Source organism: Rutilus rutilus, assembly GCF_951802725.1.
Source record: "Rutilus rutilus genome assembly, chromosome: 14".
Taxonomy (NCBI): Eukaryota; Metazoa; Chordata; class Actinopteri; order Cypriniformes; family Leuciscidae; genus Rutilus; species Rutilus rutilus.
In genome coordinates this window covers 215,001-241,475 of record NC_140219.1, presented here as the reverse complement: position 1 = coordinate 241,475, position 26,475 = coordinate 215,001, and the positions used below count along the sequence as shown (strand labels likewise).

At 43.7% G+C, this 26,475-nt stretch overlaps 1 protein-coding gene across 1 annotated transcript in view; it reads right to left on the bottom strand.

The window, feature by feature from the left end:
• Positions 1-3,963: 3,963 nt before the first annotated feature.
• LOC311304121 (limbin-like) overlaps positions 3,964-26,475 on the bottom strand; it is a gene marked incomplete at its 5' end in the record, with an annotated part of 35,537 nt that continues 13,025 nt past the window's right edge. Inside the window, 10 exons of the mRNA XM_084430980.1 lie at positions 3,964-4,917; positions 12,974-13,069; positions 13,683-13,822; positions 13,910-13,988; positions 14,917-15,104; positions 17,448-17,645; positions 17,751-17,867; positions 18,047-18,218; positions 24,994-25,181; positions 25,567-25,728. Coding sequence (XP_084287106.1) covers positions 4,302-4,917; positions 12,974-13,069; positions 13,683-13,822; positions 13,910-13,988; positions 14,917-15,104; positions 17,448-17,645; positions 17,751-17,867; positions 18,047-18,218; positions 24,994-25,181; positions 25,567-25,728 — 1,956 coding nt within the window. The 3' untranslated portion in view covers positions 3,964-4,301. The remainder of the gene's footprint in view (positions 4,918-12,973; positions 13,070-13,682; positions 13,823-13,909; positions 13,989-14,916; positions 15,105-17,447; positions 17,646-17,750; positions 17,868-18,046; positions 18,219-24,993; positions 25,182-25,566; positions 25,729-26,475) is intronic.

Below are 26,475 nucleotides of genomic sequence, written 5' to 3'. Positions count from 1 at the left end.
ATGGAGATCATCAATCGGCAATATCAGAGAATGTCTAATAAGGGGAGAACTTCCACTCTCAGTAAACTTCCGGCTTCTGAACTGGTTGCAGTTCCACTCTGGCTCCACATGAGGGCGCTCACAGGACGAGTGCAGTTCCAATCTGGCTCCACATGAGGGCGCTCACAGGACGAGTGCAGTTCCACTCTGGCTCCACATGAGGGCACTCACAGGACGAGTGCAGCTCCACTCCGGCTCCACATGAGGGCGCTCACAGGGCGAGTGCAGTTCCAATCTGGCTCCACATGAGGGCGCTCACAGGACGAGTGCAGTTCCAATCTGGCTCCACATGAGGGCGCTCACAGGACGAGTGCAGTTCCACTCTGGCTCCACATGAGGGCGCTCATACCCCTTTTCCACCAACAAGAACCGGGTGCTGGTTCAGAGCTAGAGCTATTGCCAGTTCGGAGTTGGTTCGACTGACGAGCTTACTAAGAACCGGTTTGCGTTTCCACCGGCCAGAGAGCCACAACAGAGCTATATCTTACGTCACTGCATACGTATCATGTTGCTCAGCAACGCGCGTGCGGCAGCGCCAAACACAAACACACCAGACTTGTTCGAGATGCATCGGCTTCTCGCAGAACGATCAGCACATGAAATCAAAGCACTGCGAAAGCGATCAAAAAGCACAAGGAGTCGTATGATCTCCAAACACTCCCGCAGCTCTGATCGGTCCACGCTGCTCCGATGCATCTCGAACAAGGCATCAACAATAATAGACGTTGCGTTACTATGGATGCTCATGGGTTTGCGAAAATAAATCGGCATCCAAACACGGCGAATCCAACGCGTTCGTGCAGCTCGCCGTAACTTACATAGACGGATATTATAATCGAGCTGCTATTAGCTCGACTAGCTGCTATTTAAAAATGGCGGTCACAAGTTTCTCTTCAGTCTTGTTGGCCACGGTAACCCCGCCCCCAGCCTCTGACGCAAGCGGTTCTTCCTTGGCTCCGTTCTAGACCCTGCAATGATTTGGTGCTACTTAAGAACCAGTTTTACTGGTTCGGAGCTGGTGCTTTGGCGGTGGAAAAACAAAGAACCGATTTGAAACTAGGCTCTGGCTCCGAACCAGCACCAGCTCTGCCTTGGTGGAAAAGGGGTATCACAGGACGAGTGCAGTTCCTCTCTGGCTCCACATGAGGGCGATCACAGGACGAGTGCAGTTCCACTCCGGCTCCACATGAGGGCGCTCACAGGACGAGTGCAGTTCCTCTCTGGCTCCACATGAGGGCGCTCACAGGACGAGTGCAGTTCCACTCCGGCTCCACATGAGGGCGCTCACAGGACGAGTGCAGTTCCAATCTGGCTCCACATGAGGGCGATCACAGGACGAGTGCAGTTCCCCTCTGGCTCCACATGAGGGCGATCACAGGACGAGTGCAGTTCCACTCCGGCTCCACATGAGGGCGCTCACAGGACGAGTGCAGTTCCTCTCTGGCTCCACATGAGGGCGCTCACAGGACGAGTGCAGTTCCACTCCGGCTCCACATGAGGGCGCTCACAGGACGAGTGCAGTTCCAATCTGGCTCCACATGAGGGCGCTCACAGGACGAGTGCAGTTCCTCTCTGGCTCCACATGAGGGCGCTCACAGGACGAGTGCAGTTCCACTCCGGCTCCACATGAGGGCGCTCACAGGACGAGTGCAGTTCCACTCTGGCTCCACATGAGGGCGCTCACAGGACGAGTGCAGTTCCACTCTGGCTCCACATGAGGGCGCTCACAGGACGAGTGCAGTTCCACTCTGGCTCCACATGAGGGCGCTCACAGGACGAGTGCAGGATGAATGGAGGTCTATGGCGCTATACCCCTCAAAATCCACTTTTCTCAGGATATAATTTTTTGTCTAGTAATTTGAATGTTGTATTCGAAAGGAGATGCAAAGAAATTACACATTGCTGGGTGTTAGATTTTTTAGAGTCACTTATTTGCTTTAAAAAGTCTTTTAAAATGTCAATGACGTCATACACATCGTACGACCAGAGATACTGCTTTACGGCAATCCTTCAGTCACTCTGGTGCTTTCGCGCTCTGCACTTTCTTTTCTCTCGAGACATCGACAACACAGCTGACACAGGTAAACACACACAGCTGACACAGGTAAACACACACAGCTGACACAGGTAAACACACACAGCTGACACAGGTAAACACACAACACAGCTGACACAGGTAAACACACACAGCTGACACAGGTAAACACACACAGCTGACACAGGTAAACACACACAGCTGACACAGGTAAACACACACAGCTGACACAGGTAAACACACACAGCTGACACAGGTAAACACACAACACAGCTGACACAGGTAAACACACACAGCTGACACAGGTAAACACACAACACAGCTGACACAGGTAAACACACACAGCTGACACAGGTAAACACACAACACAGCTGACACAGGTAAACACACACAGCTGACACAGGTAAACACACAACACAGCTGACACAGGTAAACACACACAGCTGACACAGGTAAACACACACAGCTGACACAGGTAAACACACAACACAGCTGACACAGGTAAACACACACAGCTGACACAGGTAAACACACACAGCTGACACAGGTAAACACACAACACAGCTGACACAGGGAAACACACACAGCTGACACAGGCAAATGCCACGATACTATCAAGTGGTATCTCTGGTCGTAATCAGTCCTTCACTGACCAATCAGCGTTCATTAGCAGAATGCTAGCGTGTTATGGGCAACAACAACTCAACCTGTAAGAAATCGAAAGGACATAAGTACTCGTTCATTCAACTTTCGACCTATAACCCATGTTGAACTTGCAAAACCTACAATCAAATCTGAGATTTCTCAACGGGAATCGGGTGAAAGAGACACATTTAGCCATCTAGCCCCATTGACTCCCATTCATTCTGCACTCATGGGCGATCGACCCCAGTGGAGCTCTGGTGGAACTACAACCAACATTCGGTACAATAGGACTCGATAGGGAGTGGCCAGGCTCTCCGTAGACGGGCTCTGGTGTTACTGATATTCCTGCCGTTCTCAGATGTGAAATATCGAATTTTCTGTCGCATTTGAACCACTGAATTTGTGGAGGCGAAATAAAATGGACTGAAAATTGCCTGTCGAATATTATAGTATTAATATTGTATTTTAAACAGAATGAACATTTTGGAAGTGAAATCTGAAAGGTGAATATGAATTATTGATTTTTTAATAATGAACTTGTGTGAAATGTTTTGAATTGAAATATTCACAGCTTAAATATTCAACCATGTTGAATTTCAGCTCATACAAATGCAAGCCCTAAAAATACAATGCATTAAAATGCAAGCACGGTTAATGCAATGCCTATTTCTTTGTTTGTTTAAAAAACATTATTTTACTTCCATAGATGTCTCTTCGATAACTGACCGGCGTGTGAAACTCTTGGAGGTATTTTAAATAGGTATCTCGGAGTCTATGCCGCGAACTTCACATACATTTGAAGATCCAGCTTTCAGCTGATCCTGATGAGCTCGTTCTCAGTTCTCATGATGACGTTCTGCTTCCATGAGGGGTTAGGCTTCACAGCAGTTTCACTTCTATGTGGCTAAAATATGGTTACATGGGTACAAGCACAGACAGGTGTGTGTGTGTGTGTGAGAGAGTGAGAGTGTGTGTGTGTGAGTGAGAGAGAGAGTGTGTGTGTGTGTATCTATCCATCCATCTATATATCTATCTATCTATCCATCCATCTATATCTATGTGCTTCATTCTCCTGAAATCTCTCTCCCTATGCCGTGCAATACTTAGATTTGTGAAAAGATGTTCAGATCAAAGCACAGATTATATTTCTGAAACCTTTTAAACAAATGATTCCTTTCCAGAGACTTTCTGTAGTCTGAGTTCATATAAAACACACACTGACACAGAAACCAAACGAGACGAATCCGAGTCTCAGAAATAAAATACAGATTTAATTTCATAGCGCTTTTCAATTAATCAATCTTTTAGTTGATTAGAAAACCTTTTTCTCTTCAGTAAAAAAATTGTGTAAATATGAAGCTGCAAGTCAAAGGACTTTTAATTTGTAAGAAGGAAATGGAAGGAAAATGACTGACAAAGAAACAAACACGATGTCATTGGATGCAAACTGGAAACAACCAATCAGCTTTTAGCAGACACAAACATCAGAACGCTGTCGATAAAAGATAATAACAAAACAACACTATATACAGAGAAAGACACTGATGTAATTATATTCCCATAATGCCTTGCAGTGTAGTCGTCACGTGTGTTGTTGAGGAGCCACACTGGCTTTCTTAAAGTTCAGGAAGTTGCGTTTTTTCTTGCGTGAGCGAGTGTTTTGTGTTTGCAGCTGCGCTGAAGGAGGAACGCAGCGGAAAACAAACAGGCGTTCTGAGGAAACCAGACTGTTGTTAGCCACGCCCACAGGCCACGCCCCCGCACTGTCATCCCTCATGGTACTGTCCTGAGCCACGCCCACAGGCCACGCCCCCTCATTATAATCTCTCATGACACTGTCCTGAGCCACGGCCACAGGCCACGCCCCCTCATTACCATCCATCATGGAGACGAGACTGTGTTTAGCCACTCCCACAGGCCACGCCCCCTCATTACAATCCCTCACGATACTGTCCTGAGCCTCGCCCACAGGACACTCCTCCTCATCATTCCTCATGGAGACGAGACTGTGCTTAGCCACACCCACAGGACACGCCCCCTCATTATCCCTCGTCCTGTGGCCCGCCTCCAGCTCCGCCTCCTCCAGTTCCGGCACGGGAATGTTTCGTAAGCGCCGGCGTCTCCTGCGAGTCTCATGAACGTCTCCAGAACCGCCACACAAAAACTTGTCAAGGAGCTTCTGACGCTTCTTTAGCAACCTGAACAACACAATACACAATACCAACACACTTACACAACACCGACACACTACCAACACACTTACACAACACCGACACACTACCAACACACTTACACAACACCGACACACTTACACAACAACGACACAGTTACACAACAACGACACAGTTACACAACACCGACACTCTTACACAATACCAACACACTTACACCACACTTACACAACACCGACACACTTACACAACACCGACAAACTTACACAATACCAACACACTTACACCATACTTACACGACACCGACACACTTACACAACACCGACACAGTTACACAATACAACACACTTACACCACACTTACACAACACCGACAAACTTACACAATACCGACACACACAACACTTACACAACACCGACACACTTACACAATACTGACACACACAACACTTACACACTTACACAATACACAATACCAACACACTTACCCAACACCGTCACACTTACACAATACCAACACACTTACACAACACCGACACAGTTACACAACACCGACACACACCGACACACTTACACAACACCGACACACTTACACAATACCGACACACACAACACTTACACAACACCGACACACTTACACAACACTTACACAACACCAACTCACTTACACAACACCGACACACTTACACAGCACTAACACATTTTCACCACACCGACACACACAACACCGACACACTTACACAACACTTACACAACACCGACACACTTACACAACACCGACACACTTATACAACACCGACACACACAACACTTACACAACACCGACACACTTACACAACACTTACGCAACACTAACAGTAGGGCTGGTCCGAATACCATTTTTTGAGCTTCGAAGCTTCGGTAGTAATCAACACCGAATATTCGAAGCTTCGGAGGGAAATAAAAAATAATAATAAAACGAGGCTCAAACATCTATTTCGTAACAGCTATGTTTGATTCTGCGCTGCCATAGAAAGCGAAACTAAAATCCCCTGTGCGTGTGAAACGTCTAATAACAAGCACAAACGGTGTTAAAGGGGTCATATAATGGTACATGCACTTTTACAAGTTGATTGCACTGAAATGTCTGTTGGCAGTGCCTGTACACAACCATCCTATCATGATAAAAATCCATCCAGTGGTTTTGTTTTAATCTCCTTATATGTTTGACCATCTCTGAAATCAAGCCGTTCGATATTGTGACGTCATAAGATCGTACGCCCCTCCCGCTATTGTGATTGACAGCCGTGTTTCAACACAAGACCCGCCCTGAGCAAGCTGTGACAGCCGTCGTCATAGTAGTCCGCCATTGTTGATATGCTGGAGTAGAATGGCGTCTAAGCGATTGTGGTGTTCTGTTCTTAGATGTAATAAGGAACACAGCAGTCATTTGGATGTTCCTAAATCCGAGCCGTTGAAGAAGCAGTGGCTGAGTTTTGTTTTTGAAGCAATATGCCCAAAGGATTGACGCGGGGATTCCCTCACGGGGATTCCCCACGATCGTCTGTGCTTTCATGTTTGCGCGAATCATTTCACACCAGACAGCTTCACAAACGAGAAAAAACGGATCGGTACCAACGTGTTCCTGCTGAACCTCCAGAAGATGTGAGTGTAATGTTTTATTAACCTTTATATTAGTATTTATATTAATCTTTGCGAAATTTGCAAACCTTGCTGCAGGCTTCACGATGAATGCGTCTAAGGTTTACACTCAGGGTACATTACGGCATGTTTTCTATGTACGAGGTTCTCAATATAATTCATAATCCCACGTTTATAACGAATAACACGTGGTTATTGTGTTAGATACGGTCAGAGAATGTCTAATACGGTGTACCCACAGAACAGAGGGGCGGGGTGAGCAAAGCTCATTATCATTTAAAGACACATGCACTGAAACGGCGTGCTGAAAACAGAGCTGTTTTTGACCAGGTAAAATTAGTGTTTTCTTACAATACTAATGAGAATTTTTAATTAAAGTATATTACAAACTTTTAATTTAGACCCTAAAGAATCATATTAGCTTGTACAAAAATTGCATTATATGACCCCTTTAAAAAGAATTTGACGTCCAAGTAAAAAGGTAGGACATCTTTCCTACAGCGTTTTTCTACTTTACCACAGTAAAGTATGCGAATATAATAGGCCTAATTAAAAGCGAACCAAAGGAATAAACGTTTATAATCCCCTGCGAAAACAAGTGAGACGTGAGTGAAGATTTGGGAAAAGAAACGAGACTCCATGTCCAGTGGAATAACGAATGGAATATTGTTAAATTCGCTGATAATCGGGAGACCGGATCGCAAAATACAAAGCTTACATTTATGGGTTCACGCACAACTCTCTCATTCCTCGTGAATCCAGATGTTTCCATGGCTGCGATGTAACATTTAATGGCTAACCTGTTATTTATTTAGTAAACAGAGCTTTGTGCTCCACTCCTGTCATAATATTCATGTAAATCAGTTAAACAGCATTCACATACAAAAACATGTGTTTTGGCAGATCACCGGGGCGGTGCGTCGCGTCGTCAAGGTTACCGACACAGCCCTAAATAACGGGTAAAAAGGCTAATACATTTTGTTTCTATTATTCTATTTTCCACAATGTCAAAGCAACGCAGCGTAACCCAAAACACGAGCTCATGCAGTTGTGCGCTCTACACCGAGAATACTCCAGTTGCAGGAACACTTTAGTAGGCTAAGAAGAAGCAAATATATTTATTAAGTATAACGAGTTTGGGTTCCTTCAACTGTCCATCCTAATAAAAACTGCCAGGTTATATGAATTGAATTGAAGTCTTTATTGTCATTGTATTTGCATACAATGAAATTAGGAACACTACTCCTGACACACGTTTACAAGACAGACATATAACCACCAACAACAAATAAGACACTTACAATTTTACAACTATATACAGAAATCACGTGCCTTTAGTGCATTTTTGAATTTAGAGTCCGGATGGCAACTGGAAAGAAACTGTCCTGTAAGCATTTGGCTCTTGTTCTCAAGGACCTGTACCGTGCGCCTGATGGCAGAAGATTAAACAGGTGATGTCCTGGATGTGATGTGTCCTTGATAATGTTTTTGGCCCTCAATAGATAGTGGGAGCAAGCAATATTTTCCAGGGAGGGTAGTGAGCAGCCACTGATTTTCTGAGCTGTATTTATTCTCCTTTGGAGGGCGTCTCATCTGCTGACTGCGACTGGAGAACCACACTGAGATGCCGTACACTAACACGCTCTCGATGGTAGAGCGGTAAAAGGACACCAGCAATTGACCCTCTAGGTTGTGTTCCTTAGCACCCTAAGGAAGTGTAACCGTTGCAGCCCCTTTTTGATTTCTTCAGTGGTGTTTGCAGACCAAGAGAGGTCGTTGGATAAGTGGACTCCCAGGAACTTACAGGTGTGGACCGTCTCCACACAGTCCCCATTGATATAGAGTGGGGTTCGCGCTACGGCTCCTGAAGTCAAGAATGAACTCTTTTGTTTTTGAGGTGTTCAAAGACAAGTTTTTAGCAGAGCCCCACACCACGAGTTCCTAGACTTCATCTCTGTAGGCTGATTCATCCTCTCCCGAGATGAGTCCAAACACTGTAGTATCGTCAGCGAGTTTGATTATTTTGTTGGTAGAATGAATGGGAGTGCAGTCATGTGTGTACAGTAGAGGGCTCAGTACACAGCCTTGTGGAGAGCCGGTGCGGAGCGAGATGTGGAAGAGAGGTGAGGGCCAAGATTAGCAGTTTGTGGGCGGTTTGTGAGGAAGTCCTTTATCCAGGAGCAGATGGAAGAAGAGAAGCCCAGTTCAGTCAATTTGCTGACTAGAATGTCTGGGATAATTGTATTGAACGCTGAACTGTAATCTATGAAGAGCATTCTTACACAGGTTCTCTTCTGCTCAAGATGGTCAAGTGCCGTGTGGAGAGCTATGGTGATGGCATCCTCTACAGACCTATTTGCTCTATATGCAAAGTTGGATTTTATGTACTGTAAAACCAGTCTCTCAAAGCACTTCATGATTATTAGTGTTAGAGCAACCGGTCTATAGTCGTTCAAATTTTTGGTGGATGCTTTTTTAGGAACAGGGATGATGGTCACAGATTTTAAACGGTGGGATGATGGCTGATGTCAGTGAGAGGTTGAAGATCTTTGTAAAGACCCCAACGAGCTGGTTGGCACAGGCTTGGAGTACTTCACCATCCGGGTCAGCAGCCTTCCTTATATTTACTGTTTTGAGCACTCGTCTCACCTCGTATTCCTGTAGGGTGAGATAGCAGGTGCCAGAGGTTCTGGAAGTGCTGGAAATGTGGTGGGTTGCTTCACCTCAGAGCGGGCAAAGAAACAGTTCAGTTCCTCAGCCAGTGAAGCATCAGTGTAGACGGTGCTGTGGTTATTGTTCTTGGTGATGTTTTTAATTCCCTGCCACACTCTTCTTTGGTTTTTGTCTGTGATGGTCCTCAATTTTCTTTTTATAAGACTTTTTGGGACGTTTGATCCCTCTCCTCACGTTGGCTCTAGCAGTGCTGTACAAGGCCTTGTCACCCGATCTGTAGGCGGAGTCGCGTTCTTCAAGTAATGCCTGAACTTCACATGTCATCCAGGATTTCTGGTTGGGAAACACCCGAATCTTTTGGTTGACATTGACGTTCTCCATGCAGATTTTAATGTAGAACAGAACAGTTTCTGTGTATTGCTCCAGATCCTGATGTTCAAATATCTCCCAGTCTGTTTGTTCAAAGCAGTCCTGTAGTTGTGCAAGGGCTCCCTCAGGCCAAGTTGTTATGATGTTTGTGGTTGGCCTAAGTGTGGAGTATGCTGGGAGAAGCAGCGGTGAACAGTGATCTGACTGTCCCAGCAGAGGAAGGGGTACGGCCCTGTAAGCCCCTCTGCTCTTACCCTAGTCTTTGTTTCTGTCCTGTCGGTGGATTGTACGTCCCGTTAGTTGAACCGCAGCGTCTGGAATTTGCATGTTTCGGTTATTATCATCACACAACAATCCCAAACAGGACAATTTTTTTGCAATTTGCAGCTCCAACTCCAACATTTTGTGAGTTATTGACCTGGCGTTGGTCAAGTCAAGTCAAGTCAAGTTTATTTGTATAGCGCTTTTCACAATACAGATTGTATCAAAGCAGCTTCACAGTATTAAATTAAAATAATGCAACAAGGTTTGTTTCTAGTGGAATTTATTGATTGATAAAATTAAATTAAATATCCCCAAAATATCCCCAGTTGGTGAGAAAGATGCTCTGAAGCGATGGTTTAAACGGTTGTTTACGTAGTTGAATAAGTAGGCCTCATTTCTGTTTCCTCTCCTTCCGCCGCCTGCGTCGTCCGATGGATCCGAAAACAATCCACGGAGATCCCGGTGTTCTTGCTATGTCCTCCAGGATATTGTGAGTCCGTTGAAAGTCACTTGTGACAGTTTGTTTACACTGAAATCCATCCTCGATTAAGTCCTGAAATTCGTAGGCAATATTTGCATTGCATGTGTTGACAAACAAATACGAAAACAAATCTAAACCCCCCAAACAAAACACCAAATAGGAGAGCAAAGAGCCGCTGCGTCCATGCGCGCCGCCATCACGGATAACATCATCTATATAACATAATTGTAAAAAAGAGTGTAACACTTTATTTTAGTGTCCTTGTAACATTTGTTACATGTACTTACCATAGTAATAACATTAAATGATGCATAATTACATGCAACTAACCCTCAACCAAATCCTAATCCTACCCTAACCCTATAGTAAGTACATGTAGTTAATTAATATTACGCAGTACTTAAATATATAATTACACTGTAACAATGACACCTTAAAGTAAAGTGTAACCAAAAAGAGTATTGTATTTCACCAGATTTGATCGTGTAAACGAACCGTTTCGAGGGGGATGCCGCCACGTGTGAACAAACAACAACCCTAACTAACCCTAACCCCGAATATTCGAATCCCAAAATTGAAAATCGAATACCAACCCAGCGCACGAGTATTGGGGTATTGGAGTATTGGGGTATTGGGGTATTGGAGTATTGGGGTATTGGGGTATTGGAGTATTGGGGTATTAGAATATTGGGCTATTGGGGTGTTGGAGTATTGGAGTATTGGAGTAGTGGGGTATTGGAGTAGTGGATTATTGGAGTATTGGAGTATTGGAGTAATGGAGTAGTGGAGTATTGGGGTATTGGAGTATTGGAGTAGTGGAGTATTTGGGTATTGGAGTAGTGGAGTATTGGGGTATTGGAGTATTGGGGTATTGGAGTAGTGGAGTATTGGGGTATTGGAGTAGTGGAGTATTGGGGTATTGGAGTAGTGGAGTATTGGAGTATTAGAGTAGTGGAGTATTAGAGTATTGGAGTATTGGGGTATTGGAGTATTGTGGTATTGGAGTATTGGAGTAGTGGAGTATTGGGGTATTGGAGTAGTGGAGTATTGGGGTATTGGAGTAGTGGAGTATTGGGGTATTGGAGTAGTGGAGTATTGGAGTATTAGAGTAGTGGAGTATTAGAGTATTGGAGTATTGGGGTATTGGAGTATTGTGGTATTGGAGTATTGGAGTAGTGGAGTATTGGGGTATTGGAGTAGTGGAGTATTGGAGTAGTGGAGTATTAGAGTATTGGGGTATTGGAGTAGTGGAGTATTAGAGTATTGGGGTATAGGGGTAGTGGAGTATTGGAGTATTGGAGTATTAGAGTATTGGAGTATTGGGGTATTGGAGTATTAGAGTATTGGAGTATTGGAGTATTAGAGTATTGGTGTATTGTGGTATTGGGATATTAGAGTATTGGAGTAGTGGAGTATTGGAGTATTGGAGTATTGGGGTATTGGTGTATTGTGGTATTGGGAAATTGGAGTATTAGAGTATTGGAGTATTAGAGTATTGGAGTAGTGGAGTATTGGAGTAGTGGAGTATTGGAGTAGTGGAGTATTGGAGTAGTGGAGTATTGGAGTAGTGGAGTATTAGAGTAGTGGAGTATTGGGGTATTGGAGTATTAGAGTATTAGAGTATTGGAGTAGTGGAGTATTGGAGTAGTGGAGTATTGGAGTATTAGAGTAGTGGAGTATCGGGGTATTGGAGTATTAGAGTATTAGAGTATTAGAGTATTGGAGTAGTGGAGTAGTGGAGTATTGGAGTAGTGGAGTAGTGGAGTATTAGAGTATTGGAGTATTGGGGTATTGGAGTATTGTGGTATTGGAGTATTGGAGTAGTGGAGTATTGGGGTATTGGAGTAGTGGAGTATTGGGGTATTGGAGTAGTGGAGTATTGGAGTATTGTGGTATTGGAGTATTGGAGTAGTGGAGTATTGGGGTATTGGAGTAGTGGAGTATTGGGGTATTGGAGTAGTGGAGTATTGGAGTAGTGGAGTATTAGAGTATTGGGGTATTGGAGTAGTGGAGTATTAGAGTATTGGGGTATTGGAGTAGTGGAGTATTGGAGTAGTGGAGTATTGGAGTATTGGAGTATTGGGGTATTAGAGTATTAGAGTATTGGAGTATTGGAGTATTGGAGTATTAGAGTATTGGTGTATTGTGGTATTGGGATATTGGAGTATTAGAGTATTGGAGTAGTGGAGTAGTGGAGTATTGGGGTATTGGTGTATTGTGGTATTGGGAAATTGGAGTATTAGAGTATTGGAGTATTAGAGTATTGGAGTAGTGGAGTATTGGGGTATTGGAGTATTAGAGTATTGGAGTAGTGGAGTATTGGAGTAGTGGAGTAGTGGAGTATTGGGGTATTGGAGTATTAGAGTATTGGAGTAGTGGAGTATTGGAGTAGTGGAGTATTGGAGTAGTGGAGTATTGGGGTATTGGAGTAGTGGAGTATTGGAGTAGTGGAGTATTGGGGTATTGGAGTAGTGGAGTATTGGAGTAGTGGAGTATTGGAGTATTAGAGTATTGGAGTATTGGGATATTGGAGCATTAGAGTATTGGAGTATTAGAGTATTAGAGTATTGGAGTATTGGAGTATTGGAGTATAAGAGTATTGGGGTATTGGGGTCCAGCCCTAGCTAATGGTGTAGTGTGCTCAACTCTGACTGACCGCTCTCTCTCTCCGTTGCTGTCTGGAGGAGAGTTTCTGCTCAGCAGCTCCAGCCTCAGTCTGTCCACCAGAGACACGCCACACCCCGAGCCAGCCCTGCACACACACACACACACACACACACACACACACACACACACACACACACACACACAAGCTCGCTTTATTCTGCTGCGCTTCATACAGTACAGAGGGTTTCAGAGCAGCTTCACAGGGATAAACAGGAGAATAATGATTCAGTGATGCAAACTGTGTGTGTGTGTGTGTGTGTGTGTGTTACCCCGCTCCGACTCCCAGTGTGTGTGTGAGAGACAGCAGTTCTCCTTCAGGTACTGTAGGCAGCAGGAGTCTCAGGAGAGTGTGTGTGTGTGTGTGTGTGTGTGTGTGTGTGTGTGTGTGTGTGTGTGTGTGTTACCCTGCTCCGACTCCCAGTGTGTGTGTGAGAGACAGCGGTTCTCCTTCAGGTACTGTAGGCAGCAGGAGTCTCAGGAGAGTGTGTGTGTGTGTGTGTGTGTGTGTGTGTGTGTGTGTGTGTGTGTGTTACCCCGCTCCGACTCCCAGTGTGTGTGTGAGAGACAGCAGTTCTCCTTCAGGTACTGTAGGCAGCAGGAGTCTCAGGAGAGTGTGTGTGTGTGTGTGTGTGTGTGTGTGTGTGTGTGTGTGTGTGTGTGTGTGTGTGTGTGTGTGTGTGTGTGTGTCTGTGTGTTACCCCGCTCCGACTCCCAGTGTGTGTGTGAGAGACAGCAGTTCTCCTTCAGGTACTGTAGGCAGCAGGAGTCTCAGGAGTGTGTGTAGATCAGGATCAGTTATCAGAGCCTGTTTGACCAGCGCTGATGTAAACGCCACATCCTGACACACAACACACACATATTTAAATCTATAATCAATTCACATAGACACACACACACTCACTCTCACACACACACACACACACACCTGCTCACAGTAGGTCTGAAGTCTCTTCAGCTGCAGTTTCTCTCTGTGATGTTCGAGTGTTTGATTCCTCCTCAACTCCCTGAAATCATCAAATCAGACAATTCACTGTTTATTATGACTCATTTATGGGTGCACATCATCTTTATTGTGTTCATAATCTTGAATCGGAATAAGTTCCTCTTGCAGTGTCTCTTCTCTTCTCTGATGATGTGGGCGGGGCTATAACCTGTCACTCACATGAGATCAGCCAATAGCAAACCACAACCATCCAATCAATTCCTCACAGACACAATCAAGCCCCGCCCACATTTGTTCTTGTTCCAGAAGCGTTTCACTCGATATACGGCACTATAGAGGAGAGAAGACTAATGCATTTCCCTCTAAATACCGGAGTAACACGGATCTCAGAGTCTGACAGGCTTTTCGTTCTCAAATTGACCAAATCTGCATTTTTATGCAACTGACTTTAAATTGTGACCAGTCTTAAAGAGCATAGAAGACTAACCTGTTAGTCTAGTCTAAGTTTAGTCAAGCGACTCACAGCAATGACTGACACCTGTCAATCAAGTGCAGAACTATTAATAACTGTCTCATAAACCCTCCCGACAGGATATTCTTACCCTGTGAGTGACAGATCGCAGCGACACACACACACACACACACACACACTGTTTCACACATGTAATGTGGACGTTATTCACACAAGCTTCAGTTTAACCCATAAAAATACTGTATCATATTTGATACGCACAGGCCTGTAAATGATGAATAATTATGATCTGATAAACCTGTCGCACTCGATCTCCTCCAGTCCTTCTGTGTCTGACTGACAGTTCACACTCTTTTATCAAGTCAAATCTTAGCATAATTGTACAAACGTCCTCCTTCAGCTAATCAAATATGATCAAATATGATCACCTGAGACGGATGTTAATGGCAGGTGTTAACAGAAAATAAAGCACAGAGGTTTAAGTGTGTGTGTGTGTGTGTGTGTGTGTGAGTGGCACCTGTCAGTCAAGCGCTGCAGCTGCTGTCTCTTGAACAGCGCCTCCTGAAGGAGAACCGAGACTCCAGCGTCAGCGTTCACTGTAAACACGCCCTCTTCATCATCATCATCATCTGAGCCCCGCCCCTCTGCTGACTCCTCCCACATCCCCGCCTCCTGCTGAAGCCGGAGCTCCGCCTCCTCTAGAGCCTGGACAGTGACAGATACTTGTCAAAACCTCATAATTCACCATCACATGACCTTTCACCCGTTCGTCAACATGTTCTCACTGTGATATTACTGTAACACAAGGTATGTATTTTAACACGGTATTGTCCTGCCTGTAATTATAAGCTGGTGTCTATAAGAACTTACTGTAAACTTCATTACTACGCTACAGAAATAAAAATCTAATGAGAATTACAAACCCAAAAGTAAATAGAGGGAAAATGTGATTGTCAAGTAAAGTAAAATCTATTTATACACTTTTCACATTGTTTCAAAGCAGCTTCACAGATAATCATGATGTTAACGTTTATAATATATCTTTAATATCTTCATGTAGCAGATTAGAGCTGGACAATAATAAAGTTAACAATGTGTGTGTGTGTGTGTGTGTGTGTGTGTGTGTGTGTGTGTGTGTGTCTCTCACCAGGCGGTGTGTGTGTATGGCGTGTGTGATGTCACTGTGCAGTTCTGCAGTGATGAGTGTCTGTAGTTTCAGCAGGGCTGTGTGTGTGTGTGGGTGTGTGTGTGTGCGCGTGTCTCACCAGGCGGTGTGTGTGTATGGCGTGTGTGATGTCACTGTGCAGTTCTGCAGTTATGAGTGTCTGTAGTTTCAGCAGGGCTGTGTGTGTGTGTGTGTGTGTGTGTGTGTGTGTGTGTGCGCGTGTCTCACCAGGCGGTGTGTGTGTATGGCGTGTGTGATGTCACTGTGCAGTTCTGCAGTGATGAGTGTCTGTAGTTTCAGCAGGGCTGTGTGTGAGTGTGTGTGGGTGTGTGTGTGTGTGTGTGTGTGTGTGTGTGTGTGTGTGTGTCTCACCAGGCGGTGTGTGTGTATGGCGTGTGTGATGTCACTGTGCAGTTCTGCAGTGATGAGTGTCTGTAGTTTCAGCAGGGCTGTGTGTGTGTGTGTGTGTGTGTGTGTGCGCGTGTGTGCGCGTGTCTCACCAGGCGGTGTGTGTGTATGGCGTGTGTGATGTCACTGTGCAGTTCTGCAGTGATGAGTGTCTGTAGTTTCAGCAGGGCTGTGTGTGAGTGTGTGTGGGTGTGTGTGTGTGTGTGTGTGTGTGTGTGTGTGTGTGTGTGTCTCACCAGGCGGTGTGTGTGTATGGCGTGTGTGATGTCACTGTGCAGTTCTGCAGTGATGAGTGTCTGTAGTTTCAGCAGGGCTGTGTGTGAGTGTGTGTGGGTGTGTGTGTGTGTGTGTGTGTGTGTGTGTGTGTGTGTGTGTGTGTGTCTCACCAGGCGGTGTGTGTGTATGGCGTGTGTGATGTCACTGTGCAGTTCTGCAGTGATGAGTGTCTGTAGTTTCAGCAGGGCTGTGTGTGAGTGTGTGTGGGTGTGTGTGTGTGTGTGTGTGTGTGTGTGTGTGTGTGTGTCTCACCAGGCGGTGTGTGTGTATGGCGTGTGTGATGTCACTGTGCAGTTCTGCAGTGATGAGTGTCTGTAGTTTCAGCAGGGCTGTGTGTGAGTGTGTGTGGGTGTGTGTGTGTGTGTGTGTGTGTCTCACCAGGCGGTGTGTGTGTATGGCGTGTGTGATGTCACTGTGCAGTTCTGCAGTGACGAGTGTCTGTAGTTTCAGCAGGGCTGTGTGTGAGTGTGTGTGGGTGTGTGTGTGTGTGTGTGTGTGTGTGTCTCACCAGGCGGTGTGTGTGTATGGCGTGTGTGATGTCACTGTGCAGTTCTGCAGTGATGAGTGTCTGTAGTTTCAGCAGGGCTGTGTGTGAGTGTGTGTGAGTGTGTGTGGGTGTGTGTGTGTGTGTGTGTGTCTCTCACCAGGCGGTGTGTGTGTATGGCGTGTGTGATGTCACTGTGCAGTTCTGCAGTTATGAGTGTCTGTAGTTTCAGCAGGGCTGTGTGTGAGTGTGTGTGGTGTGTGTGTGTGTGTGTGTGTGTGTGTGTCTCACCAGGCGGTGTGTGTGTATGGCGTGTGTGATGTCACTGTGCAGTTCTGCAGTTATGAGTGTCTGTAGTTTCAGCAGGGCTGTGTGTGAGTGTGTGTGGGTGTGTGTGTGTGTGTGTGTGTGTGTGTGTGTGTGTGTCTCACCAGGCGGTGTGTGTGTATGGCGTGTGTGATGTCACTGTGCAGTTCTGCAGTTATGAGTGTCTGTAGTTTCAGCAGGGCTGTGTGTGAGTGTGTGTGGGTGTGTGTGTGTGTGTGTGTGTGTGTGTGTGTCTCACCAGGCGGTGTGTGTGTATGGCGTGTGTGATGTCACTGTGCAGTTCTGCAGTTATGAGTGTCTGTAGTTTCAGCAGGGCTGTGTGTGAGTGTGTGTGGGTGTGTGTGTGTGAGTGTGTGTGTGTGTGTGTGTGTGTGTGTGTGTGTCTCACCAGGCGGTGTGTGTGTATGGCGTGTGTGATGTCACTGTGCAGTTCTGCAGTGACGAGTGTCTGTAGTTTCAGCAGGGCTGTGTGTGTCTCCGTCACTCTGGTTTTCTTCTCCGCTTGTTCCCACTGCAGCGACGCCACAAACACGGCCACACACTCCTGACACACACTCAGCTGCTGTTCCTGGAACACACACGCCTCCTGCCACACACACACACAGGTGTTTCATTTTATTTTCATTTTAAAGTGAACTACTCTTTTAAGCATGTTGAGTGATCGTGTGATCTCGGTGCTAGTCTCTCTCACCCTCTGCAGTGTGTCGCTGTGTGTGTCGTTGTGTGTGTCGCTGCGCAGCCATCGCAGTCTCTCCTGCAGGCGCCGCTGGAAACACTGCAGCTCTGTGACCTCTGATGACCTCTGCAGCTGCAGGTCAGAGGAAACGCATCACACACACACACACACACACACACACACACTGCAAAAATCATCTTCTTCCTCAGTGTTTCTGTCTCGTTCTCCAGCACAAATATCTAAACATTCTTAAATTAAGACACATTTACTGGAGAAGCAGAATGAAGAACACTGTGTCGTACGACGCTCACCTCTGTCTCTGAGCCTGCAGGGGTCACGCCGGGGTCACCGAGCCGCTCGAGCTCACAGATGGTGTGATGCAGCACGAGACATCGATCCAGACGACACGCGGCCTTCACACACTCCAGCTGCAGACGCACACGCTGCTCATGCGAGAGAGAGCGCTGATACACACACAGAGCGCTGACACACACACACACACACACACAATAATCAGATACACTGATTCTGCCTTCATCACATTCTACAAAACACGACACCCGACGCTCGACTAGAACTACAGCAGATGTGTTTCATCATACGACTTCACTTCCATAACCAGTGGAGAGAAAAGTGTTTCTTTTATTGCACTTGATCTGTTGCATCTTTGATCACCTGTGCTAATGAGTATTAATGTAGTGTAGTGTGTTAGTAACCTGCAGTATTGTCTGAAGAGTGAGAGTATTGAGTATTAATGTAGTGTAGTGTGTTAGTAACCTGCAGTATTGTCTGAAGAGTGAGAGTATTGAGTATTAATGTAGTGTAGTGTGTTAGTAACCTGCAGTATTGTCTGAAGAGTGAGAGTAATGAGTATTAATGTAGTGTAGTGTGTTAGTAACCTGCAGTATTGTCTGAAGAGTGAGAGTATTGAGTATTAATGTAGTGTAGTGTGTTAGTAACCTGTAGTATTGTCTGAAGAGTGAGAGTATTGAGTATTAATGTAGTGTAGTGTGTTAGTAAACTGCAGTATTGTCTGAAGAGTGTAGTGTGTTAGTAAACTGCAGTATTGTCTGAAGAGTGAGAGTAATGAGTATTAATGTAGTGTAGTGTGTTAGTAACCTGCAGTATTGTCTGAAGAGTGAGAGTAATGAGTATTAATGTAGTGTAGTGTGTTAGTAACCTGCAGTATTGTCTGAAGAGTGAGAGTAATGAGTATTAATGTAGTGTAGTGTGTTAGTAACCTGCAGTATTGTCTGAAGAGTGAGAGTATTGAGTATTAATGTAGTGTAGTGTGTAAGTAACCTGCAGTATTGTCTGAAGAGTGAGAGTATTGAGTATTACTGTAGTGTAGTGTGTTAGTAACCTGTAGTATTGTCTGAAGAGTGAGAGTATTGAGTATTAATGTAGTGTAGTGTGTTAGTAACCTGTAGTATTGTCTGAAGAGTGAGAGTATTGAGTATTACTGTAGTGTAGTGTGTTAGTAACCTGTAGTATTGTCTGAAGAGTGAGAGTATTGAGTATTACTGTAGTGTAGTGTGTTAGTAACCTGCAGTATTGTCTGAAGAGTGTAGTGTGTTAGTAACCTGTAGTATTGTCTGAAGAGTGAGAGTATTGAGTATTAATGTAGTGTAGTGTGTTAGTAACCTGTAGTATTGTCTGAAGAGTGAGAGTATTGAGTATTACTGTAGTGTAGTGTGTTAGTAACCTGTAGTATTGTCTGAAGAGTGAGAGTATTGAGTATTAATGTAGTGTAGTGTGTTAGTAACCTGTAGTATTGTCTGAAGAGTGAGAGTATTGAGTATTACTGTAGTGTAGTGTGTTAGTAACCTGTAGTATTGTCTGAAGAGTGAGAGTATTGAGTATTAATGTAGTGTAGTGTGTTAGTAACCTGTAGTATTGTCTGAAGAGTGAGAGTATTGAGTATTACTGTAGTGTAGTGTGTTAGTAAACTGCAGTATTGTCTGAAGAGTGAGAGTATTGAGTATTACTGTAGTGTAGTGTGTTAGTAACCTGTAGTATTGTCTGAAGAGTGAGAGTATTGAGTATTAATGTAGTGTAGTGTGTTAGTAACCTGTAGTATTGTCTGAAGAGTGAGAGTATTGAGTATTACTGTAGTGTAGTGTGTTAGTAAACTGCAGTATTGTCTGAAGAGTGAGAGTATTGAGTATTACTGTAGTGTAGTGTGTTAGTAACCTGTAGTATTGTCTGAAGAGTGAGAGTATTGAGTATTACTGTAGTGTAGTGTGTTAGTAACCTGTAGTATTGTCTGAAGAGTGAGAGTATTGAGTATTACTGTAGTGTAGTGTGTTAGTAACCTGCAGTATTGTCTGAAGAGTGTAGTGTGTTAGTAACCTGTAGTATTGTCTGAAGAGTGAGAGTATTGAGTATTAATGTAGTGTAGTGTGTAAGTAACCTGCAGTATTGTCTGAAGAGTGAGAGTATTGAGTATTAATGTAGTGTAGTGTGTTAGTAACCTGTAGTATTGTCTGAAGAGTGAGAGTATTGAGTATTAATGTAGTGTAGTGTGTTAGTAACCTGTAGTATTGTCTGAAGAGTGAGATTAATGAGTATTAATGTAGTGTAGTGTGTTAGTAACCTGCAGTATTGTCTGAAGAGTGAGAGTAATGAGTATTAATGTAGTGTAGTGTGTTAGTAAACTGCAGTATTGTCTGAAGAGTGTAGTGTGTTAGTAAACTGCAGTATTGTCTGAAGAGTGTAGTGTGTTAGTAACCTGTAGTATTGTCTGAAGAGTGAGATTAATGAGTATTAATGTAGTGTAGTGTGTTAGTAACCTGCAGTATTGTCTGAAGAGTGAGAGTAATGAGTATTAATGTAGTGTAGTGTGTTAGTAACCTGCAGTATTGTCTGAAGAGTGAGAGTAATGAGTATTAATGTAGTGTAGTGTGTAAGTAACCTGCAGTATTGTCTGAAGAGTGAGAGTAATGAGTATTAATGTAGTGTAGTGTGTTAGTAAACTGCAGTATTGTCTGAAGAGTGTAGTGTGTTAGTAAACTGCAGTATTGTCTGAAGAGTGAGATTAATGAGTATTAATGTAGTGTAGTGTGTTAGTAAACTGCAGTATTGTCTGAAGAGTGTAGTGTGTTAGTAAACTGCAGTATTGTCTGAAGAGTGTAGTGTGTTAGTAACCTGTAGTATTGTCTGAAGAGTGAGATTAATGAGTATTAATGTAGTGTAGTGTGTTAGTAAACTGCAGTATTGTCTGAAGAGTGTAGTGTGTTAGTAAACTGCAGTATTGTCTGAAGAGTGTAGTGTGTTAGTAACCTGCAGTATTGTCTGAAGAGTGAGAGTAATGAGTATTAATGTAGTGTAGTGTGTTAGTAACCTGCAGTATTGTCTGAAGAGTGAGAGTAATGAGTATTAATGTAGTGTAGTGTGTTAGTAACCTGCAGTATTGTCTGAAGAGTGAGAGTAATGAGTATTAATGTAGTGTAGTGTGTTAGTAACCTGCAGTATTGTCTGAAGAGTGAGAGTATTGAGTATTAATGTAGTGTAGTGTGTAAGTAACCTGCAGTATTGTCTGAAGAGTGAGAGTATTGAGTATTAATGTAGTGTAGTGTGTTAGTAAACTGCAGTATTGTCTGAAGAGTGTAGTGTGTTAGTAAACTGCAGTATTGTCTGAAGAGTGAGATTAATGAGTATTAATGTAGTGTAGTGTGTTAGTAAACTGCAGTATTGTCTGAAGAGTGTAGTGTGTTAGTAAACTGCAGTATTGTCTGAAGAGTGTAGTGTGTTAGTAACCTGTAGTATTGTCTGAAGAGTGAGATTAATGAGTATTAATGTAGTGTAGTGTGTTAGTAAACTGCAGTATTGTCTGAAGAGTGTAGTGTGTTAGTAAACTGCAGTATTGTCTGAAGAGTGTAGTGTGTTAGTAACCTGCAGTATTGTCTGAAGAGTGAGAGTAATGAGTATTAATGTAGTGTAGTGTGTTAGTAACCTGCAGTATTGTCTGAAGAGTGAGAGTAATGAGTATTAATGTAGTGTAGTGTGTTAGTAACCTGCAGTATTGTCTGAAGAGTGAGAGTATTGAGTATTAATGTAGTGTAGTGTGTTAGTAACCTGTAGTATTGTCTGAAGAGTGAGAGTATTGAGTATTACTGTAGTGTAGTGTGTTAGTAACCTGCAGTATTGTCTGAAGAGTGAGAGTATTGAGTATTAATGTAGTGTAGTGTGTTAGTAACCTGTAGTATTGTCTGAAGAGTGAGATTGATGAGTATTAATGTAGTGTAGTGTGTTAGTAACCTGCAGTATTGTCTGAAGAGTGAGAGTATTGAGTATTAATGTAGTGTAGTGTGTTAGTAACCTGTAGTATTGTCTGAAGAGTGAGAGTATTGAGTATTACTGTAGTGTAGTGTGTTAGTAACCTGCAGTATTGTCTGAAGAGTGAGATTAATGAGTATTAATGTAGTGTAGTGTGTTAGTAACCTGCAGTATTGTCTGAAGAGTGAGAGTAATGAGTATTAATGTAGTGTAGTGTGTTAGTAACCTGCAGTATTGTCTGAAGAGTGAGATTAATGAGTATTAATGTAGTGTAGTGTGTTAGTAACCTGCAGTATTGTCTGAAGAGTGAGAGTAATGAGTATTAATGTAGTGTAGTGTGTTAGTAACCTGCAGTATTGTCTGAAGAGTGAGAGTAATGAGTATTAATGTAGTGTAGTGTGTTAGTAACCTGCAGTATTGTCTGAAGAGTGAGATTAATGAGTATTAATGTAGTGTAGTGTGTTAGTAACCTGTAGTATTGTCTGAAGAGTGAGAGTATTGAGTATTACTGTAGTGTAGTGTGTTAGTAACCTGCAGTATTGTCTGAAGAGTGAGATTAATGAGTATTAATGTAGTGTAGTGTGTTAGTAACCTGCAGTATTGTCTGAAGAGTGAGAGTAATGAGTCATACCTGCCAACCTTGAAATTATTTTTTGCGTACCGACGGGGGGGGGGGGGGGGGCTTACTACTACGACGACGACGACGACGGGGGGGTTGTGGACGACGACTACTCACATGCATTATATTGCATTGCATAAAATGTGTGCAATGCAATATAATGCAGTATAAAATATAAAATATAAAACCCCTATAAAACTGTAAAAAGAAAATTTACAATTAAGATAGGCTACTTAATTTATTATTCCAATATCCAAATATGATACTAAATACCCCAGGGAAAAGGGCTTCTATTTGTGACGTGCTGTCTTTGCCTTTGAACATTGCGCATTTTAAACAGGACACGCATTAGCTGAATAAATGTTACCCAATACAAACATATTTATAGAAAACAGTTGACAATGATTAGACAGGAGTCCAATAATAGCATAACGAATCACTTATTCTAAAAAGAATAAGAGTAAGTTAGACGAATCCGACATAAGGGCTGTTAACAGTAAAACGTTCGTCATATAACGAATTTTAAAAACAAGGATGGATAATACAAAATGCTTTCTGGCATTTTGACAAAAAAAAACAAACAAAAAAAAACACTAAAACAAGAAAGAACAAAATTTAAACTTAGCCAGTCAAATTTAATTTTACAATTATCTTCTCTTCTTTGTGCGCGCGTCCGTGTTTGTGAGAGAGAGCTCGCGCAGCACTGATACAACGCGGTAGTAGCCTACTTTTTAATCTGTAACGAACGCGCTAGTTTTCATACAAAATAAATATGTAACATAATTAGGTAGGCTACTTTAGTTATTATTAACACAATAACGTAACACATGAAGGCTACGTTTCTTAGCACTGAGAATTAATTAATAAACGCCTGTTTCCCCAGACTCGCGCTTATCCGTAATCTACAAATCACATCACTTTCATAATCACTAAGCCATAGCGATTTCAAGTTTATTAAGATTTATCGTTCAGCATTTCTTGAGCATTTTATTATTTGCATGGCTGAATGATGTCTTCCTCTTTTCTGAGTGACCATGAAGAACGGAGTATTTTAAGATAATGCGATCCGTGTGATCATCGAACCCATAGGATTACGTTAACTCAGTACAATATTTCAACTTTCCATATCGAGCCCAGCCCAGGCCGTTTACCTTCAGGAGTCAGATGTACAGTGACTACTGTACTGTCCTCGCTTATGAAATCAGCCAGACTGCGGGCCGCGGGAGTGGAAGGCGGATCGAGCGGGATTCTTTATTGGTGTCGATTTTCAGTCTCTTTTTAATGATAGGCCTTACGCATCTGTCAATCATCCCCGCTTGCTAGTTGGGGAATGAATCCAGCGCTATGATTGGTCGAACTCTTCTTCTTTTGCTGTTGCTTGATTTGAGGACTTCGCGTGCAGAGGCGTCACCAGGTTTTTGCGTAGTTTAGACTAACAAATCGTACCAGCGTACTTTGAAGTCAAAATGCGTATCCGCTACGCAAAATGCGTACAGGTTGGCAGGTCTGATGAGTATTAATGTAGTGTAGTGTGTTAGTAAACTGCAGTATTGTCTGAAGAGTGTAGTGTGTTAGTAAACTGCAGTATTGTCTGAAGAGTGTAGTGTGTTAGTAACCTGCAGTATTGTCTGAAGAGTGAGAGTAATGAGTATTAATGTAGTGTAGTGTGTTAGTAACCTGCAGTATTGTCTGAAGAGTGAGAGTAATGAGTATTAATGTAGTGTAGTGTGTTAGTAACCTGCAGTATTGTCTGAAGAGTGAGAGTAATGAGTATTAATGTAGTGTAGTGTGTTAGTAACCTGCAGTATTGTCTGAAGAGTGAGAGTAATGAGTATTAATGTAGTGTAGTGTGTTAGTAACCTGCAGTATTGTCTGAAGAGTGAGATTAATGAGTATTAATGTAGTGTAGTGTGTTAGTAACCTGCAGTATTCTCTGAAGAGTGAGAGTAATGAGTATTAATGTAGTGTAGTGTGTTAGTAAACTGCAGTATTGTCTGAAGAGTGTAGTGTGTTAGTAAACTGCAGTATTCTCTGAAGAGTGAGAGTAATGAGTATTAATGTAGTGTAGTGTGTTAGTAACCTGCAGTATTGTCTGAAGAGTGTAGTGTGTTAGTAACCTGCAGTATTGTCTGAAGAGTGAGAGTAATGAGTATTAATGTAGTGTAGTGTGTTAGTAAACTGCAGTATTGTCTGAAGAGTGAGAGTAATGAGTATTAATGTAGTGTAGTGTGTTAGTAACCTGCAGTATTCTCTGAAGAGTGAGAGTAATGAGTATTAATGTAGTGTAGTGTGTTAGTAACCTGCAGTATTGTCTGAAGAGTGAGAGTATTGAGTATTAATGTAGTGTAGTGTGTTAGTAACCTGCAGTATTCTCTGAAGGCGTCTCTGGAGCGTGTCTGGTCCTGTAGCTCCTGCTGATGCTGTAGTCTGATGAGGCTCTGAGTGGATCTCAGCTCTCGGGCCACCGCTTGACCCCGCCTCTGCAGACTCTCCTGAACCGTCTGCATCTGCGAACGAGCCAGCGCCGTCTGCAGCACGCACACACTCACCTGCACATAACACTTTACTCTATTTCAACGTCATTACGTTATTTCTAAGTCATTACGCTATTTCTACGTCATCGCACATGCGCAGTCCTTTCCATTCCAATCCGATCAAGTGTTTACATGTTCTCTCGATTGGATTAGAAAAGGAATTAACTCCCCTTTCAATCCGATCGAAATCTCCTTGGGATCGAGCTCAATTGGATCGATTAAGGTGTTTGACATGAAGGATTTTCAGTCTGATTGAGCCGTCAATCCCATTACTAACAGATTATCTGGTTGCATGTAAACGTAGCTGATGACAGCCGCGTTCCCTCAGTCCTCACTCACCTGAAGCAGAGCACTAGATGATCTTTAGTGTGTATCGTGTGTGAGGTGTGTTCTTCAGTACCTTGCGTGTTCGCGCCGCCGTCTCCTCGTCCAGGTGATTGATGAGTTCTGATAGTTCATTGTTCTGCAGCATCAGCAGTTCAGTCCATTTCTGCAGATACTGATTCACTGTGACGTCAGAGGAACCAGAGACGGCCTGCAGCTGACGCCAGTGTTCACACACCTAAACACACACACACACACAGTTGAGATACACACACGTTTATTTAGCTATCTAAATGGGGACATTCCATAGACGTAATGTTTTTTATACTGTCCAAACTGTATATTCTTTCCCTTCACACACACACACACACACACACACACACACACACACACAACCCCTAAACCTACCCATCACACACTCACACACACACACACACACACACACACACTCACTCACACACACACACACACACACACACACACACACACACACACTCACACCAACACACACACACACACACACACACACACACACACACACACACACACCCTAACCCGACCCCTAAACCTAACCCGTCACACAAAACCTAAAATGAAGTCCCTAAATGAAGGTTTTGGGATATTTTGTCAGGTTTTGGTCACTTTTGGTACAAATTTGTCCCCAAAATATAGTGTGACGGATCGACTGCCTCTCCCTACTAATCACCGCCACCCCGTCCCTTAACTCGCCGCCCTTCGCCAGGTTCCCGACTGGAGTGTGTGTGATTGGAGAGGCGCTGAGGAGGAGAACCGGCGGTGTGTGATGAGCCACACCTGAAGAACCGCTGCTAAAGGAGTGCGCCTCTCCTCAAGAGACCGCTCTCTCCCCTGTGCATGCACACTGGTGTCCTCGTGGGTCCAGGAAGGGGCGCGGAGGGATTCCCACGGCGACGGAGTTGTGAGACGCCGGACCCGCGGTCCTAACGGAGAACCGTGCGTGGTGCCG